Below are 14,984 nucleotides of genomic sequence, written 5' to 3'. Positions count from 1 at the left end.
CCTTTTCTGACCCACATATCTGCCCAATTGTCCCAGAAACTTTGTACAGGGAAAAACCTCTATAGATATTAAGACTTTCATACACTCAGGGCTAAATTCCTTTGCTGTAAACAATTTTGGCCAAAATAGTAATAGCACAATTTATCACAAAAGGAGTGCGCTTCACTTGCTGAAAACTACAACTCTGCAAGAAAACAAAAAGCCTGGAAGAAAATTGAATTTAGAAATTTAATTTCCATTTATTACTCCAGCTTTTTACAGCTTTATAATTCAACGTTTATAAAAAAAACAAAACCCTTTGAGTCAAAAGATGACAAATTCAAAATAGTCATTACAGATTTGTTAAGCTCCCACAAAAGAACAGCATCTAAACAAGTTTTTACTTTCAGAACAACCTTAACAGTAGAAGACACGAACAGCTTGGATGAAACCAACCTGTTACACAAAGCAAAGTACAATCCAAAGCTACTGTCAGCCAGGAAACTTTAATCCTTCAGATCCCGGCAGTACCTTCCTCTTCCTATTAACATTTTTCATTTTTAAAGAGACTTCCAGTGTTCTAGATACAGCACATTTTCACGTGAAGCTCTTTGTAAAGAATATTGTGGACAATCAAACGGCTCAAGAAAAACTCAAACTCTGCAAAAACTACACAACAGATCATATTAGTGGATTAAACACAAAGGACTTGTACACTTACATAAACGATGTGACAAAATACCATTACATAATGATAGCCATGACAAGAACTGCAAAGTAATTTTTAAAATGTAACCCTTTCAGAGCTCAGCTGCAAACATAAATTTAGTCAATTCAGCATAAATCTAGCTGAATCACCCTAAATTTACTGAATTTATTCTATTTAAAAAGTGATTTTATAAAATCAAATGCACATAATGGACTTATTAATCTTAAGCAGACCACTTAGAAAGGAGATAGAAGACCTTGAGCCACAAACTTCCCTAAGGCTCTGCTCCTAAGACCATGTTCTGTTGGCAGAAACCATGATTTGTTGTTAATAGTGGAAACACTATTCTTCAAAAAGCTGTGCCAGATGCTAAAGAATAAATCTCATGTAAGTGCAGCAACTTGCAGCTCTTGGATCAAAACCACCAACAAATTGAGACAAAAGACTTTCCAAATTATATTACGTTTAAAGAAAGATACAGCTGTGAAAAATCAAAGCTGAAGAATTTTGTTCTGTGATAAAACACAAAATCATTATGACTGACCTTTATGAAATATAATTCTAGTATTGGTAAGAGGCAGTGTCAGTGTTCATGAATGGTATGGCGGATGCTTTAATGTACTGGAGTCATTATAGCAGCCAATTTTAAAATGTACAAAGCCCTTGTGCCTAATCCATTCAGTCTCCTTAAGTTAGTTTACTTCAGTACTCTTTCAAGATGGTGGTGAAGCTTGAGCTTTCCTCATTGACCGCAGAGCCTTCTCTCGGAGATGCTTTTCTAAATCATCTAGGTTTTCTTCCTCACTTTCTGATTCCTGTAAAAATCAATTAATCATGAGGAATTACTTTACAATGTTACTTTTGACAGAGAAAATATATTCAGCTTCCAGGCTCAAAGGTTTAACTTAAATAGAATGAAATTTTATAATAAAAGATACAGGTAAAGTTTTTTTGAATAGCAATGTTTAGATAGTTATACATCAAGGAAATAAGATTTCAGCCTGAGTTTAAACTGCCCTTTAAGATCCATCTTATAGTACTCCTACACTGATTCCATTTTATTCTTCCCCTCTTCCATTTACTCCTTCCATATTCTACCATCTATAAAAGAGACCAATTAATGTACCAATCCACGTCATTGCAACGTGAAAGAAAATGGGGGCACCCGAGAAAATCCTGTACAGTCACAGTTAAGAATATGCAAATACCACCCAACAGTATCAGGGGCCAAACAGAGATTGAGACTGTGTCACTCCAGAGAAATATCTATAAATATACTTCCCAAATGAGTCCTAATGAGCTGAACTGTACTGAAATATGCCTTCTGATTTTGTGTTTTAGTCTGTTTTCTTTTTTTTTTGTTGCTGTTTGTGCAATTTTTTGCATGGGAGGGGCGCGGGAAGGTGTTTTGGCATTTTTGTTTGAAGGGGTTGGTTCCAAAGTGCTTGTTTCGTGACTGTGGGAAGATGAATCTCACAGTTGTACACTGCATGCATACTTTGATACTAAATGTACTTTAAATTTTTGAATCAACAAAATTAATCAGACTTACTCCTAGCCAACTTTACAGAGCTCCTCTTGCCCCTCTTATTTGCAATTTGAGTTTAGGAATTTCACAAACATTAATCAGCCATTACTACCTAAATTTAATCCACATTAAAGGCATCAATCAATGCTCTTCAACCCACTGGTTATCAAGGAACAGCAACCCCAGACAAGCAATAAAGTTAAAAATGTGTACAAACCAATAAGGGCATCCATTTCTGAAGTGTACAATTATGAAGTCTATTGCAATTATGAGCAGAGAAATTAGAGTACTGTATTTTCATCAAAGATTTCAACCTTTAGATATAAACACACCTTTGTGGGTTCTGAAGCTTCTGGCTGAGGTGATTTTACTGGAGCTTCAACTGGTTCAACTTTTCCTTCTTCAACTGTTGCTGGTGCGACTGCAGCCTTTTCTTTCTTATGCTTCTTATGTTTCTTGTGTTTCTTGTCCTTTTTGTGTTTCTTGTCCTTCTTCTTTTTCTTTTTCTTTCCTCCAGTTTCTTGGTCAGAAATCTTGAAGACAAAAGACAGCATTATTTCAAGAAGCTAGGTGCGAACCCTCTGTACTTACATTTTACATGATTTAAATGGGCACCAATGGTTGCAAGATATAATTTATACCAATAACAAATAATGAAAACTAAGCTTCTGAACAGGACAAGTTAGAAAATATATATATACACATATGCTCTATTCAAAGTTAAAGTTGTGGAGCTTGTTTCATTAATGAGAATCATTTTTCTTCCATTTCTAGATCACTGTTTACAAAACCTTACGTTCTGCCTCTAGAGGCTTTAAGTTTTGTATGGAGTTCACTTTGTACACACATTGCTTCCTGTTTGTAAGTTGTTTAATATCATTTACTGCCCAGGTTAATTTGGATTTCAACTTGGAGTAAATGTGGTAGAAAGACACCCACTCTTTATTTCTCCTTGAAACAACAATATCTTTTTTCATAAAGTTTTCTCATTAAAAACCCTGAAGAAAGCTTCTGCTCGGGTGGTTTTTGCTAAGTTGTTCAACTCCCTGCTTAGCTCTGTACACAATTCACCCCAAAAGCAGAGTATTGAGATATAATATCACCTTGAGAGGAGATGGACTAACAGAAGCACTCTTTGGCTTTTTAACTGGAGGTGGTGGAAGAAGAGGCGTTGGTGATCTACTACCAGACTGTGACCTGGAGACTGAAGCCATTGGCCGCTTCTTGGGAGCAGGCTCAGGGGATCGAGATATGGATCTGGATGATGTAGCCCTCCGCACAACTTGTAGATTTGGTGAAATCCTGAGAAATTCACAAAAATTATAGAATCTATGAATTGTATCCACCACAACAATTATTCTAATGAACGAGTATGTGACTAAAATTCAAAAAATATTACAAAGCAACATTTGTGAAATGGTCTAATTATTAGAATCAATAGCAAATAAGATATGAAATGAATTGAATTAATGTGCAGATGAAGTAACAACATATCATGAGCGAAAACAGAGAGGTTGTTACTAAAGTTGAAGAATACCAGCAACTAAAATAAACACAAGTAAATTAACTTTGCTTCAATTTATGTATGAGGAAAATGCTACAAAGAAATTTTCTAATTGTAAGTAACTTCTGAACTCAGAATATTAAACTAGAAATACCACAAACTATCAAAGTGAGAATGTACATTCCTTTTAAAAATTTAATCAAAATTATAAAGACAATAATATAAAATTCCAATACTTTCATAATGAAAACACTATTAATACTTAATACATAACATCCTTACTTTTTAGGTTTCTTCGGTTCTGGGGTGCGTGAAACTCGCCGGATAGGCCTATTACTGGGGGATGGGGACATATGACGTCGCTGTGGTGGTGGTGGTGAGATTGATACTCTTCGTGCTGGTGGAGGACTAATGGATCCACGCATTGGCCTAGGCCGTGGAGATGGTGAATGCCGTTTGTGTGGTGGTGAGCGAACATCTCTGTTGGACCTGCTTGGTGGTGATCCTCTCCTGCGCCGAGAAGAGGGAGAGGGAGAACTACGACGCTTTGGTGCTGGTGATGGAGAAGCCCGTCTCCTAGGTGGTGGTGAAGGACTATACCTCCTCTGAATTGCAGGGGAATAGCGCCTCGGTGAGGCTGAACGTCTACGTGGGGGTGGTGATGGTGATCTAAAAGCAAAGTGCAGATAAAAATCAAATTAGTAACTGTTTGCAGCAACTACATTCATGTGGTTCTAATTATTCAATTTATTTTGACAGTCCATTCTGTTAAGTACAAACCTCTGATTCCATTAAGAGTGCATGAAAATAAGAATTATTGGCCATAGAAATGAAAAAATAATTCAAAACATAACATGAATACTATTTTAAAGGTATACTGGGGTGAAATCTAAGCAGCTGAGCTGTCAACAAGGAGCTAGAGTTTAAATTGGAAAGATAACAGCTCTAATCGTTTATTAGACAAGACGTATCAGAATACAGAAAACAAAAAAGATTGAAATTTAAACTACATTAATCATACTGCAAAGAAAACACCAACCAAACGTCTCAGTGGAGAGCAATTAATGACTACATAACATGTGAGAAAGGAAGAAATGCAGAAAAGGTAAATACACTGGGTGAAGGGGACTTGAAGGAGCAGGGAATGCCATTAGAACAAAGGTACCACTAAAACAAAGTAAGATACCTCAACAAAGACATACTCAGAAATCAAAACAATGTTAGTTCTCTTTGCACCTCAAATGTTTTAAAAACATTGTATAAGTCAACCTAAAAGCTCCCCAGATCCCTTTATTTTTTTCAGTGCTGTATAACAATGTGTTTTTGCCGCTAGGCATTTTCCAAATTTGAAGAGACTGAATAAACAAAACTCAAAGTGGGATTATAAGCTTCAGATAAGCTAATAAGGCAAATATAGTTGCAAATAACCCCATTTGTTTTGAAAGCAAATGGAAACCTGAAAAGCAGGATGGTAAATACAGGACTGAAGCGGTTATGTTTGATTGTACACAGTGTACGAAACAAGGTAGATGAGTACATAGTGTAGCTAGAAATCGGCAGGTATGATATTGTGGACAATAGTCGCGGCTGAAAGAAGATTGCAGCTGAGACCTGGACATCAAGGATACACATCCTATGGAAAAGACAAGCAGTGAGAAGAGCAGGTGGCATGGCTCTGTTGGTTTAAAAAAAAGAAATCAAATCCTAAGCAAGAAGTGAATCCTTGCCGATGTAGAATCCTTCTGGGTAGAGCTTAGAAACTGTAAGAGTTAAAAAAAAACCTAATGGGGGTTATATATAGGTCTCCAAGGAGTCCCCACGACCATAACCATTAGATATAGGAGCAGAATTAAGACACTTGCCTCATCAAGTCTGCTCCACCAGTGGTTTGTGGCTTATTTATTTTCCCTTCCAACCTCATTTTTCTGCTTTGGGTATCTATCACCCTCTGTTTTGAATATAACTCAATGACTTGCTTCCACAGCTATCTGTGACAATGACTTTGACAAATTCGCCATACTCTGGCTAAAGAAATTCCCCTCTCATCTCTGTTCCAAACAGATGCTCTAATCTGAGGCCGTCCCCTCTGGTCCTAGACTTTTCTTACTATTGGATCTGACCTTTGCAGGTTCACTGACTATTCCTTTCAATCTAGGACTTGGTTACAAACTACAACTGGAAAAGAAAGCATGCAAGAAAGGCAATGTTACAGATCACTTAGGCATTAATAATCTTTCAAGAATCACTGGCATCAGTAATGGATCCAGAGCACTGTAAAATTACAAATGTCACCCCACTTTTTTTTTAGAAAGGAGGAAGACAAAAAAACAGGAAATTATAGGCCAGGCATTAGTGGTTAGTAAGATTTTAGACCCCATTTTTAAAAATGTTTGGGGGTGCTTGGAAACATACGATAAAATAGGTCAAAGCCACATAGCTTCTTTAGGAGATCTTGCCTGACAAGGAGTCCTTTGAGGAAGTAACTGGCAGGATAACGAAGGAGAATCAGTGGATATTGTCTACCTGGATTTTCAGTTGGCCTTTGACAATACGGCATACATGAGACTGCTAACAAGACAGGTATTACTGTACTGATAACAACTTGGATAGGAGATAGTCTGACCATCAAAAGGAAAAGATTAGGAATAATGGTGTATTGTGAGCAGTTTTTGGCCCCAATTCCAGGATGTGAGGGTTGTGCTGGCATTGGAGTCCAGAGAAGACGTAGGAGAATAATCCCAGGAATGGAAGGAAGGAAGATCTCATTTAAACCTACCAAATATTGTAAGACCTGGTGAGTGAATGTGAAGATGTTTCCAGTAGTGGGAGAGAATCTTGGGTCAGAGGACATAGCCTTCAAATAAAAGGACAGTCCTTTAGAACAGAAATGAGGAATTTCTTTAGCTGTGGGGGAGGGGGGGATCTGTGGAATTCATAACCACAGATGGTTATGCAGGTCAAGTTTTTGGGTATATTTAAAAGTGTGGGTTGCTTGATAGATTCTTGATCTGTATGTGTATTGAAGGTTATGGAGAGAAGGTAGGAGGATGGAGTTGAGAGGGATAATAAATCAGCCATGATCGAATGTTTGGAGCAAACTCAATGACAGCCAAACGGCCCAAAATCTGCTCCTACGTCTTATGAACATGGTGCAATTGATTACTGACTTTGCAAAATCGCCACATAACTTAAATCAACGTTGCTCTGGACTGACAAATCACAAACTACAAGTAATGATTATAGCAAAAATTTTGTTTTGAATGGACACACTGTTTACAAAATGTTGAACTCAAGGCTCAATGAAATGACAAGTTTGTTCTTTACTGGTACCTTGAAAAAATAAATTACAGTAGCTTAATTTCTACTATTAATTTAAAAAGCACGGCATGATCTGACAAGAAAGACCATTTCCTACACTGCAAGAAATTTTATGGAAACATTTCAATGCTATTTCAGTAATAGCATAAATTTTACTATGTTTTCCATGTCTGTATAAACTTAAATTCGATCTGTCGACAAAATTGCAAGATCCATGCAGAATTAACACCCATATATATAGGACTGTGAAAGAATCAAAACCACATGCATTATAACTAAATTTTATTTGTTTTATCACCTCATCCACATGCCTCCCAGTTAATGCAACAGGACATTTACTAACCTGCGTCTTAGTGGAGATGGTGATCTACGCCTTCTAGGGGGAGTTGGAGTACGCCGGCGTCTTGGTGGTGGTGATGGACTTCTCCTCCTCCTATATATTGTACATCAGCATGTGAATACTTACACAGGAAGCAGTGCAAACTATACAGTTATAGATCCCTCACCTGTCCCCATTAAAAACCCATATCAAAGCATAAAACTGTTTTAGCTAAAGCAATTTATCTAATTCCTTTAGAAATTATGGCAAGAATAACTTTTTGAAAACAACATCTGTTTCCTCTTATACAATAGCCACTAAATGATTTTCTGTATACTTCAATTATCAAATAATTATCAAGCTCCAGCACATTTTTTTCATATTGAAAAAAAAGAATGAGTACTAAATTTAATTCTTACATTTGTTGTTAAATGTGTATAACAGAACACAAAAAAAATACAAGTATGATTCAAATTTGGATGCAATAAAAGCCCTAGTATGTACAAATTGTAACTAGAAATTGAAATTTTGGCATAGTATTTGGATAATTAATAACTATAATCTGGTAAATTTAAATTCTTGGTTGCCCATGTTCACAGAGATGCTACAATTAGCCTTAGTGTACTTAGGCAAGGAAGTTCTTAAGGGTAATCTGTTTATCAATAACTTGTACAAACAGATTTAATGTCCATCAATTCAGGGGGCCAATTCTACTCAAGGAATTTTACTCCAAAAATCCAAAGACTCCATCGATAGAAAAAAAATAAAGAATGTTGTCTTTAAAAATGTATAAATTAGATGTGAATATTTTGGAAGGAAATCTTACAAAGATACAAGCAGAACACCTGATTATTTAAAGAATATTCAAAAGTGCTCTGCAAATGACTCTAATTCAAATAAAAAACAAATTTCATGTGCATTTCTTCAAAAGTTCAAGGTTGAGTCTTTTGTATACTCAAAGTGGTATAATTTTGGTAATTATACAAAAATGTGATGAGTTTTGTTTTAAACTTTGTTTTAAAATAATACAATTTTCTCAGCTGAGCAAAATCAACTGTCCTTATTATTTTTAAATCATGTTGAGACTGAGTAAAAGCCAGAGAATACAGAATATCATTACTGACATGGTGTTATTTTACTTAATTATAATTCATGGGTTATGCATTGTTCACACTAAATAAAGCTGTCTGACACCACTATGGGGTTCCAAATACAGTGCAAACCACATGTTTTCTGTCGAATTTGTTGACTTTTGCATGCAAAAATAGAAAAAACTGACAACACACCACTGGTCATGCCCACTTGTCCTGCTGAATGCTTCTACAATTTTCTGTTTAAGTTTTGGACTTCCAGCATGTTTTTCTTTGTTCACTGGGTTTCCTTCAGAATGTTTCCCATTGCGCCTTAATCTATTTCAATTTGCCTGAACGTGCACAGTTACCATCTATTCCACTAAATGAAATCATTCATATTCAAGAATGAAAAAAATCTCACAGTATGCTCTCAGGATGAACTCATCTAACTAATGAACAACTACTTGCAGCAATATTATTACAACATTACTGCTTTTATAATTAGAGATTCTGGACAAGCAGAGTTGAAAACATTGTTCCTTCTGCTGCTGCTACAATCTTAAGAGGCCCTCCATTGGTCGGTGTTGACCATAGATGCAGAGTTCCAGATATCTAGGTGACATGAAAACCAGGGCAGCACAATATGGCGAAATTGTTGTTGCCCGTGCAGCAGACTTCCTGTCTCCAAACAGCTGTTGAATCCAAAGGAACAAGTGACCGAAACAGTCTGACACCCACGGCATCGCAGGAGTTGCCTCTCAGCATCAAACTCAACTAGGACTGCCTTAGGGAGGCTAGCTTTGGGTTTTTCCTTGGGGTTTACTCCTGAAGCCTTCCCCATGAGTGGGACAAGCCACAACGCAGTGACTGGTGTTAAGGCACCACCAATGCACTTTTGCCCCTCCTCCAGCAGTAAAAACAGTTCCATCAGGCTTAGCAGCTAAGCCACATGTGAAGGACAGGTGTCAGAGGCTTTTTGAGATGCGGGCTGTTGGAGCATTTAGTAGGTAGTGGGAACATATCCCCACTACCTCCCCCAGTTATGACAAACTTATGGAACCTACAATCTTAAATTCAAATAGATCATATCTGATTCTAACTACCCAAATTAACATTTTTACGTCATGCTTGTAATACACTTCTGGAGTTTCAATTCTGAGCAATAGCCTTTTGTACTAGACTTCTAACCCTAAATGCCAAACATGATAAAATTGGTACAAGTGGGTTTCACTGTATTTATACATTCCCAAGTATTTGCAGTATTAATCAAAAACAAATTAATCAAGAATTTGAATTAGTATTTAAAATTTATGCTTAAAGATTCTATTTGCAAAGTTTAATGAAAATCAATTTCAAGCATTGGTCCAGAAAATTGACTGCTCTTCACATCCAGTTCAATTAAAGTTTAGCACAAGAATTACTTTAGCATCCCATATAAGCTGGATTTAACACAATCTTCTCATTTAATCTCATATACAATGATTAATTAGTAGTTGGGTTGAGGTTACTAATTAAAAGAACCTTAAGCAAACTAAAATTTTCAGTGATCAGACAGCAACTCATTTTCAAACCAACCTTCTCGCCACTGGGAAGTGCCACCTCTTTCCAAGCGGCATCCTGATAGCAAGAGAAAACAAAACCAAGCTGTGTTTTTCACAGATAAGCCTCTAATGGAAGCATCTTAAACTAATATTTTATACAGACAGTACCACTCTGGTAGATTGAGATTTTAATTTATAACTACAATGCAATTTTTACAATTGTATCCCACACTTCCATTGTTTAGAATATCCACCACGATGAGTAGCCAGGAAGAGCAGCAGCATAATTTATTGCCCTCACAGCCCTGGCAGGGAACTGATCCAAATTTGGGAATTTCCAATCTAGCACTCATTTAAAACAGCATTACCAATCAGTAAAATAAAACTGCTGCACTCTTGGCTTTTGGCTTAAAACAACATCTAGTACTAACTTAAGTTTTTCTAATGAATTATCTAAAGGATACCAATACTTGAAAAGAGGATCTTCCCATTCGCAATGACACATTTTTTCATTTTATATTTTGAGTTTTGTAAAGGAACAAGTCAAATTTATAGAACTCATTTAATGTAACTCCTCTTGATAATTGAAGCTTTAAAACTATCAATGTACCAGATGGAGCAAGACCCACTTTCAAAATAATCTTGTCCACTGCTCAGAAATGGCTGACTTCTATCATTTAAAATTTGGGAAATTCTCTCATAGGTTATTAAAAAAAACACGGGGTTTGGGAGATACTGCTGTATAGCTGGGACAAGTTCCGCTAGTGCATTTTGTGGATGATTCGCATTCCAATCATGACAGACTGTAGGTGGAGCATGGAATGGGGGTGCAGAGAGAGTATTTATTCTGGTGAATATGGTACTGATAAAGCTACTTGCTTTGTTCTGGATGATACCATTTGTTGCCTTGAAAGAGACTGCTCTATCCTGGATGTAGAGCTTCTAAAGTGATTTTACAGTTGAACTCTGCCAAGCAAATGGACGGCATTCCAACCTGCTTCTCACATTTGCCTTGTAGATGTGTCAGGACAGCACCTGTCACAGGTTACACAAACTTTTGTCTATTTTAATAGTCAAGATATTTAAGTGGTTGGCCTAATCCAAAGCTCCGAATCAAAGGTGACTGGGAGGTTGTTATGCACTCTCTTGTTAGAGATGGTCACTCTTGGCAGAAATATGAAGTCCTGCTTACTGCACTAAGGCAAAGAGTGTTTTTTCTCATATACAGAGTTCCAAATAGAACTGAACAGTGTGCAATCTTTTGACCCCGTGCTGGAAGGAAGATCAACCCTAAGCAACTCATGTAGCAATATCCTGGGACTAGGATCACCAACCTCCAAAAAACGTAAACCATATATTAATCAAGGCATGGTGGTGAGGCAGACACCTTAAAGAGAGAATAGATTTCAGGTCAGGATGGCGTCTTTTAAAATTTAATTTCACATTTTCTTCAGAATACTGAATCGAAACGTTACATAATAGAAGTTCTGCACAACAGGTATTTGCACATTACCTTGGTGAAAAGTCCTTGTGCCTCTTTCGCATTGCAGGGGAAGGAGACATACTCCGTGACAATGAACGATGGCGTCTTCTTCGAACTTCCCCATTCTTTGCATTTGAACGTTTTGGTGCTTCATCTTCAGATGAGGAGGAAGATCCAGACTCTATGTAAGACAATATTAACCTAATTAAACCAATTAGCACGACAAAGATCAGTTATTTAAACTCATCAAACAAAACCACTAATGCAAATGTAAAGTTAGTTGTTAACCATATTTTTAGGAAGTATCTTCCTCTGGAAGAACAACTGTCCATGGAATGCACTGTATTTGTTTCATTCCCTAGCTGTTCAATACCTCAATTTCATTTCCTTCTACCTTCACTAGAAATAAGCATTGTCACTGAGCAATGTCACTTTTAATGATACAGACCTCATAGAAAACAGCCTTGATTTTACTGACTAGCCTCAAATGTGAGTAATACCATTTTACAATGTAAAGCATGGGTTTCAAAACCATTCACAGCTTTTCTCTTATTAGCTAGGCAAATACGTCAGAATTTGGTTGCTCATAAACAATACACGAATTTGAATATATACTTTTAAAGCTTGGGGTTTTTGTTCCCCAGTTTCAGCCAATTAAAAAGGCAACAAAAGCCAAAGTGGAAATTTGATCATTGATAACAGTCAGCAGTGGTAATAAAGTGTTAACAGCAGAAATGCAGATCTCTCAGAATGGATGAAACCATAAGTAATCAATGGAAGCTAGTGGAGCTCATTTTGAATAAATCGAGCAAACATTCTAAAGGATCTGCCTCCCACAATTCCAATCCAATGATTAAAAGATATTAATGACAGATTGTAGTAAACCTTCACAGTGAATCAACACATAGGTTCACCCACTCTTACACTATTTAAATCTTCTAACGTTTAATACTTGTAGGAGGGGTATCATATTGAAAACTGAACGTAAAAATCAAACATGTCCTACCAGAAGTGGTCTGCTGGTTCTGTTTGCGGTACTGGCGCCGCTGCTGCACTGATTCCACTCCTGCAGTCTTGCCGCCTTTATCATCTTCTGCAACAATACAAAAATTAATAATTGCTTTCAAAGTGCCAATCTCATTATTGCTCCCACCTATTACATACACTTTCAACTTGACAGAATGGCTAATTTAACTCCTAAGCCAGAAGGGTTCTCTTAATGCATCCAGAGAAAACAGATCTCAAGCAGCTTTATTGATAACCTTTAAAAAAGAAAGCTAATCTTTCTTACCTATCCAGTCGGATTTGGGTCCTACAGTCACATGGTTGGCTTTAACTGTCTTTTCAAGCGGGTTATTAAACTAATTCCTTTCCCCTCCCACAGAAAGGAGCAAAACTATAAAACTGAAAACCTCATGAAGCAATATGTTTGGTCAAGCAGCATCTATGTAGGCAAAAGGAGAGTCAACGTCTCTGGTTGAGAACCTGCATCAGGACTGAGCATGTAGAAGGAAGATAGCCGATATAAAGAGGTGTGAAGAAGGGCTGGTAGATGGTGTTGAGTGATGTGACGTGGGGCCTGGGAGCAGGGAGTATTGAGAGAGGTTGGTAGGTGAAAATATTCATGGAAATAAATTTGGGCAGAATTGCTTCCACCTATCACCCACCAGCCTCTATCTCAATACCCCTACCTCAAATAGTTCCTCCTGTCCATCATCTTCTGCCTCTAACTGGTTGCAACTATTGTTTATCTGTCCCTGCCTCATCCACCAACCCTCCACCTCTTAAGACCTTGAGTTAGAGATATTGAGACTTATTGATTATCAAGAAACTGTTAAGAGCTCTGTTCATTAAAAGGTTATGGTGTCAGTCACATAGCTGTTTGGCTCATGCCTGTCAGTGGGGATGCACCCATGATTAATCTCGCCTTCCAACAAATAGTCCATATCCTTCCACACAAAACACCATCCGAGCTGCAATGCTGAAGATCTGAGCACAAGAATTGTGGCACCTCAGTCAAGCTGGTCCAGTACAATTGCAACACCCAATTACATGAAATTGCCCAAGTTTGGTCTCTTGACAATAAGGAGAAAGCCAGTCCTAATAATTACTGCCCCATCAGTATAGCCTTAATTAGCAGCAATTTGATGAAAGGTGATGGGAAGCAGCAATTACTCACCAGAAAAGAGATTACCAGTGCTCAGTTTGGCTTCCATTCAGATCTCCCAGCTACTTATCTTAATAAACACGAACAAAAGAACTGTATTCCAGCTATGAGGTGAAAATGCCTTCCCTGAATATCTATAACACAAGGGTGCTATTACTGTTTGGGGGAAGTTTGCTGCTTTGTGGAGGGGAAAAGCCAGGAAGGAACTTAAATATAGGGATGAGTATTAAATAACTGAGACCTATTGAAGAGAAATCAAGGCAAGAACAAGAACACAAAATAGGATGCAAGCTATCTGATCCACCATGAATGCCCAGGAACAGAATGGAAATGTAGTAATGATTTTCTTTTGTAGATGCACTAAAGCAATTGAATATTCTCCAAAACCAAGTTGAAATTAGTATTAGAATTCTAATCATCAAAGGAAGTAACAAAGCTCAAAATTACATTCTAACTGGTTGCATTACTTTCTGGTATGGAGGGGCCACAGTACAGGATTGGAAAAGGCTGTACAAAATTGTAAACCTAGCCAGCTCCATCGTGGGCACTAACCTCCCCAGCATCCATGACACCTTCAAAAAGCCAAGCCTCAAAAAGGGCAGCATCCAACATTAAGGACCCCAATTACCCAGGACCTGCCCTCTTCTCTTTGATACCATCAAAGAGGCATTACAGGAGTTTGAACACACACATTCAACATTTCTGAAATAGCTTTCCCCCACCTCCAGAAATCAGATTTCTAAATGGACAAAGAACCCATGAACACTACCTCAATTATTTCCCCCTCTCTTTGTCCACAACTCATTTAATTTTATATGCATACACTTCACATTGAAATTAATTGCTTTTATGTGTTGCAATGCATTGCTGCCGCGAAACAGCAAATTTCACAACACATGCCAGTGATATTAAACCTGATTCTGGCATAATATTCCTTGGCAGAAGCTAACAGATAGCATTTTGGATTTTGGTTCTTGGCTTTCACATTTAAAGATCGTGGTAGTTATGCAAAGTATCGCAAAACTAACCTGAATCTGAAGGCTCTGATCTTCTTGGTTTAGGAGGAGATACAGATTCATGCTTCACACTACCCTTCCGTTTTGGTGCTGTAAGAAAACAAGTTAAAGAATCTAGTTAACAAGTATATTTGTTAGGTTAGGTTTCAGACTTCTGCTTTCCCTTTTTTCTATAGTTTTACTTATCTTTACATTTGTTTATGGTCATATAATCACTCGTCTTTAAACTTGCAGTAACTTGTCATACATTTGGTGCTGCTGTAGCTTTTGTCTGTAAAACTTTGCATAAGTTATCAGAAGAATCCTTTACCTAAACCATTTAGACTGTGTTGCAGTACAAAGGGGGT

General features: G+C 37.3%; 1 protein-coding gene across 5 annotated transcripts in view; it reads right to left on the bottom strand.

The window, feature by feature from the left end:
- Positions 1-214: 214 nt before the first annotated feature.
- srrm1 (serine/arginine repetitive matrix 1) overlaps positions 215-14,984 on the bottom strand; it is a 45,226-nt gene continuing 30,456 nt past the window's right edge. For 3 of the 5 annotated variants that reach the window (XM_059954530.1, XM_059954534.1, XM_059954535.1), the window contains 9 exons: positions 14,650-14,727; positions 12,461-12,547; positions 11,485-11,635; positions 10,006-10,047; positions 7,382-7,471; positions 4,003-4,389; positions 3,320-3,518; positions 2,549-2,749; positions 215-1,503 (listed from right to left, as the gene is read on the bottom strand). In XM_059954530.1, coding sequence (XP_059810513.1) covers positions 1,402-1,503; positions 2,549-2,749; positions 3,320-3,518; positions 4,003-4,389; positions 7,382-7,471; positions 10,006-10,047; positions 11,485-11,635; positions 12,461-12,547; positions 14,650-14,727 — 1,337 coding nt within the window. In that variant the 3' untranslated portion in view covers positions 215-1,401. The remainder of the gene's footprint in view (positions 1,504-2,548; positions 2,750-3,319; positions 3,519-4,002; positions 4,390-7,381; positions 7,472-10,005; positions 10,048-11,484; positions 11,636-12,460; positions 12,548-14,649; positions 14,728-14,984) is intronic. The other 2 variants (XM_059954531.1, XM_059954532.1) reach the window with 2 other exon arrangements.

This window comes from Hypanus sabinus, chromosome 30 (genome assembly GCF_030144855.1).
Source record: "Hypanus sabinus isolate sHypSab1 chromosome 30, sHypSab1.hap1, whole genome shotgun sequence".
Classification (NCBI taxonomy): Eukaryota; Metazoa; Chordata; class Chondrichthyes; order Myliobatiformes; family Dasyatidae; genus Hypanus; species Hypanus sabinus.
Note: the sequence above shows the minus strand (reverse complement) of the source record. Positions and strands in the feature narration are given on the sequence as shown.